The sequence below is a fragment of the Amaranthus tricolor genome, chromosome 2, assembly GCF_026212465.1.
Source record: "Amaranthus tricolor cultivar Red isolate AtriRed21 chromosome 2, ASM2621246v1, whole genome shotgun sequence".
Taxonomy (NCBI): Eukaryota; Viridiplantae; Streptophyta; class Magnoliopsida; order Caryophyllales; family Amaranthaceae; genus Amaranthus; species Amaranthus tricolor.
This window is the reverse complement of record NC_080048.1, coordinates 4,211,148-4,215,292: the sequence shown is the minus strand read 5'-3', so window position 1 is coordinate 4,215,292 and position 4,145 is coordinate 4,211,148. Positions and strand designations below refer to the sequence as shown.

Genomic DNA, 4,145 nt, shown 5'->3' with positions numbered 1-4,145 from the left:
CTATACAATTACATATAGTGCTTGAAAATGATTTATGGGACAAAATTATTAAATAAATATAATTGTTTTGTAGTATAGTGACCGAGGAAAGGGGATGCACTAAGAATCAAACCCGAAACATTACCTAAAAAAGTGATATGTATTATACAAAATATTTTAGTTGTTCTTAAATAATGACAAAAATATAAGAGATAATAAAGCATGAAGTAGAATAAAGTTACTTTGTAATACGTATAGTAATATAACAAGTATTATAAAACAGATCGATGAAAAGTGCAACAATTATTATAAAACGAAAAAATTTAGTTCTTATTACTTTGTAAAAAATTTTATGAGCAAAAGATCTATACTTATTCTGGAGTCAAATGATACCACGCTTGTAAGATCTACTAGTATCTTAGCTGCCAACCCCACGTCCACGCCATATTCTACCTTTTTATTATAATTTTACTTATAATTTATACATAATTTGGAGGGAATATACTCAATTAGATGTATAATAAGTTTATACCAAATTCATTTTTATTGAAAATAATTGATTAAAACACCTTTGATCATAAAAACTTGTACGAGATGCATTTTTTAATTAGCAATTGGAAATATACTAAATAATATTTAAATGCTTTGTAAAATTTTTCCATATCAGAGATTAATTCAACCTAAAATAAATTTATATCTTATTGGGTATATGGTGATTTAACGCAAAAATATTTTACAAAATGTTTCATAAAGAGAAAAAAAATTCCAAATCCATTTTATTTTAAGGTAGAAAATCGTGCACATTAACTAAATAAAACAAAAAGGAGTAAAATACAAAGGATGAAAGCTGTAAAAGTATTATTCATAATGCAAAACACAATGTAAAATAATATCTATAATTTCCATTTTCATTCAAAATTGACTTATTGTGTACAACTCATATTAACCAATGACAAAAAAAAATAAAAACATAATACTTCTACTTCTATATTATAAGTAATTACTTTTATAGTTTTATTACCGTAAATAACACTTAAATTCTCCGTTATATTTCCAACAGAGAATATTAATACTCAATACTAAATACCAACTAATAACCACTAAATTTATATTAGAAGTAAACAAAAATGTAGCTTAACACTCTACTACTTGCCGCCGGTACAAAACTTGCCGATTAATCGGCCGGAGAATGATATTTTATTTTTGAATTTTTTTAAACTACAATGCTACAAGAGGATCCGACGCAATGATATCGTTGACATCTTGAAAATAGTCGTCCACTTGCAACAAATTAGAAGATGAATGAGTGTCATTATTCATCGCATTAAAATCAATATCAAAATCAAAATCTAAATCAAAATCGGTCATGTATGAGTCAAGTAACATGTGGCCGATATCTCCAAACCCGAGCTCGGGACTAAACATATGATAATCATTTTCTTGTGGTTTCGACTCGTCAAAAATAATCGGTTCTGGTGTTTCAAAGTTGAAGAAATCGTTTAAAAAGGGTGTATCCAAGAAATCGATTGAAGATGATTCGCCTTGACACTCTTCCAAGTAATTACTAGTAGTAGTACTACTACTATTACCCATTTCTTGAACCGTTCCAAAACTTTCATTTTCTTTTTCATTATCTTCCGGTTTGAACCGGGAAACTTCCTCCTCAGTTGAACCGCGGAAGTTAAGAACAGAAGTAGGAGAACACAGTATATTATGAGAAGCAGACTCATCACCTGATTCATAACCACCCGATGTCGACGGCGCGTGACTCTCAACTACCAACGGAGCCACCTCCTCTCGCGGCGGCGGTGTAGCAAAGTTGGTAAGCGCGTCGGGCCCACGCAGTTTTATTGCTGCGTTATCGTAAACCATCGCAGCTTCCTCCGCCGTGTCGTAAGTTCCGAGCCAAAGCCGAACTCGTCGGGCCGGGTCTCGAATCTCCGCAGCCCATTTCCCCCAAGGCCGTTGTCTTACTCCGCGATACTTTCTAACACCACCCGAACTCACCAACGCGCCACCTTGCGCCGCCGTACCACTCGATTTCTTTCTTGTAGAACTCTTTTTGTTATTTTTAGTTACCAAACCCCCCAAGGTTGCGGTAGCGGTTGTGGTGGGTTCGATAACAATCTCGTTTAAGTAGCGTCTGACTCGTTGGCGGCCAAAGAGCGCGTGCTCTTCGTCGTCGCTAGACGAGTCAGTAGCATCGTTATCAACCACGGACACACGAACCACTCGAGGAACACCATTTCTAGTTCCGGACACTTTTTTTGACACTTTGTGATGCTTTTTTGTGACACTCCGATGTTCCGTGTACTTCATCGGACAAAAAATATCAGCATAATCCATTTTTTGTGCTGTAAATGAATTAAATGAATGACTTATAAATGATTTTTCCACACCAACATCAAAATAACAAAGCGTCAAAAAGAAAATAAAAGTGTGGAAAATGGAAAAATGTTTGTATTTAATAAGAAAAAACTGTTGAATTTTTTTTAGGGGAAATGAATAAGGAAGATTCAATGTAGAAGGGAGAAAAAAAAGAGTAAAGGGGTTTATGGAAAGTACAAAGAAAAATGTATTTTTCTAGAGAGAGAAGAAGTGTTTTATTAGAGAGAGAATAGTTGGGGAACAAAATGAAGGGAGAGGTACGCAATTGACACTTCAGTTGGGTTTTATATAGGATCCCATCAGCCGAAATAAGTAAATAAAATTTTTAAATATATGAGGAGAATCGTTTTTTTTTATTATTATTTTTTGGAAATTATGGGTTATGGTATGTGTATTTGGTTGAGTATCTTTGATTTTGTTACCTAAAAAATTGATTTTTTATTTTTTGATGAAAAATCATATATTATGAGATATTATTATTATTTTATGGTAATTATAGTAGTTGTAATTGTTTCAAAATACTATTAAAAGTCTAAAATCATGCTTAGTTCACACTAAAAAGTAAATCAATACAAAAATTCTAATCAGTTAATATTAATCAATAAAAATAAATTTTAATCCGTCAAAATTAATATTAGTCAGTAAAAATTTATTTTAAACCGCAATAACAACTTCTAATAATTGTAAATCAGTTATAATAAGTAAAAATCAATTTAGTCACTATAAGCTAGTTTTTAATTCAATCAGTAAAAAACAATTAAAGTCAATAAAAATCAATTGAATTGTTAAAATTTAGATGAACTAAATAGGGTGTAAATGTGTAATACAATGGCACTATTTAGCAAAGTAATGAATTTCAAATTAAAATTAATTTTTAATGTAATGCAATATAATTGAACATTAAATTCAAGATAATAGTTTTGATAGTATTGGTTTAAATGAATTCATTTCACCGTTTATTTTTAACCTACCTATTTAAACATAACTTTTGTTAGGCTATAATAATAACATAAATTTTTAAAAAAATATTTTAGTTTAAAATAATTGGGTGAAAAAGGAGGCAAAAAAATCTAAGCAAAGTAAAGATGACGGGGGAATGGTAGAGTAACAGAACGGTGAGGGGGAGGGAAGATGACAGTAAGAAGACGAAGCGCCGCATAGTTAAAAATAAAGGGAAAGGATGAAGACAGGTGTCAAAAGGAGAAAAGAGAGAGAAAATGTGATCCAATAAGGGAAGCTCCAACTGGGTAGTGAAGAGGTTGATAGTGAGTCAGCAAAAAGATGAGGTTTTTGGGGGGTTTCATTTTGTTGACATTGGTTAACGTGTTGGCCTATCACGTGAGACCCAAGATGCCCGGCCTTCTTCCTTTTCACTTGTCGGTCAAAAAATTCTCTTCGCTCTTCACTCACTACTCACTACTTACTAGTTACTACTTACTACTTAATACTTAATACTTACTACTTACTTCGTCAATTTGAATTACATGAGAAAAATTAGTTTTTAAAATAAAATAATTATTTATTAATAAATAAATAAAATCAACAAAATAAGTTAAATCACAAAAATTTAAATGATAAAAATTTAAATAAAAATAAAAATAACGTAAATTGAAAGGGGTGGAGTGAATAGTTACTACTTAAGTTAGTACTTATGTTATTTATCCCTTATTGTAATTAAGAGATTAATGATAGGGTTAATGATAATTAAAGGGTAGTTAACCATTAATATTACTTCCTTGGCTCCTTCCTTTTTTCTTTTTTTTTTATTTGAAGTGTCC

The 4,145-nt window shown here is 31.1% G+C and overlaps 1 protein-coding gene across 1 annotated transcript; it reads right to left on the bottom strand.

Annotated features, from left to right (window-relative positions):
- Positions 1–863: 863 nt before the first annotated feature.
- LOC130805086 (ethylene-responsive transcription factor CRF4) lies at positions 864–2,620 on the bottom strand. The gene has a single exon (XM_057669705.1). It carries the CDS (start codon positions 2,323–2,325, stop codon positions 1,198–1,200), a length of 1,128 nt encoding a protein of 375 aa, XP_057525688.1. The 5' UTR covers positions 2,326–2,620; the 3' UTR covers positions 864–1,197.
- Between the last annotated feature and the right edge of the window lie 1,525 nt (positions 2,621–4,145).

Bases quoted from the DNA above. Each gene is read 5' to 3' on its own strand.
- LOC130805086 (XM_057669705.1), bottom strand. From the start codon at position 2,325: ATGGATTATGCTGATATTTTTTGTCCGATGAAGTACACGGAACATCGG.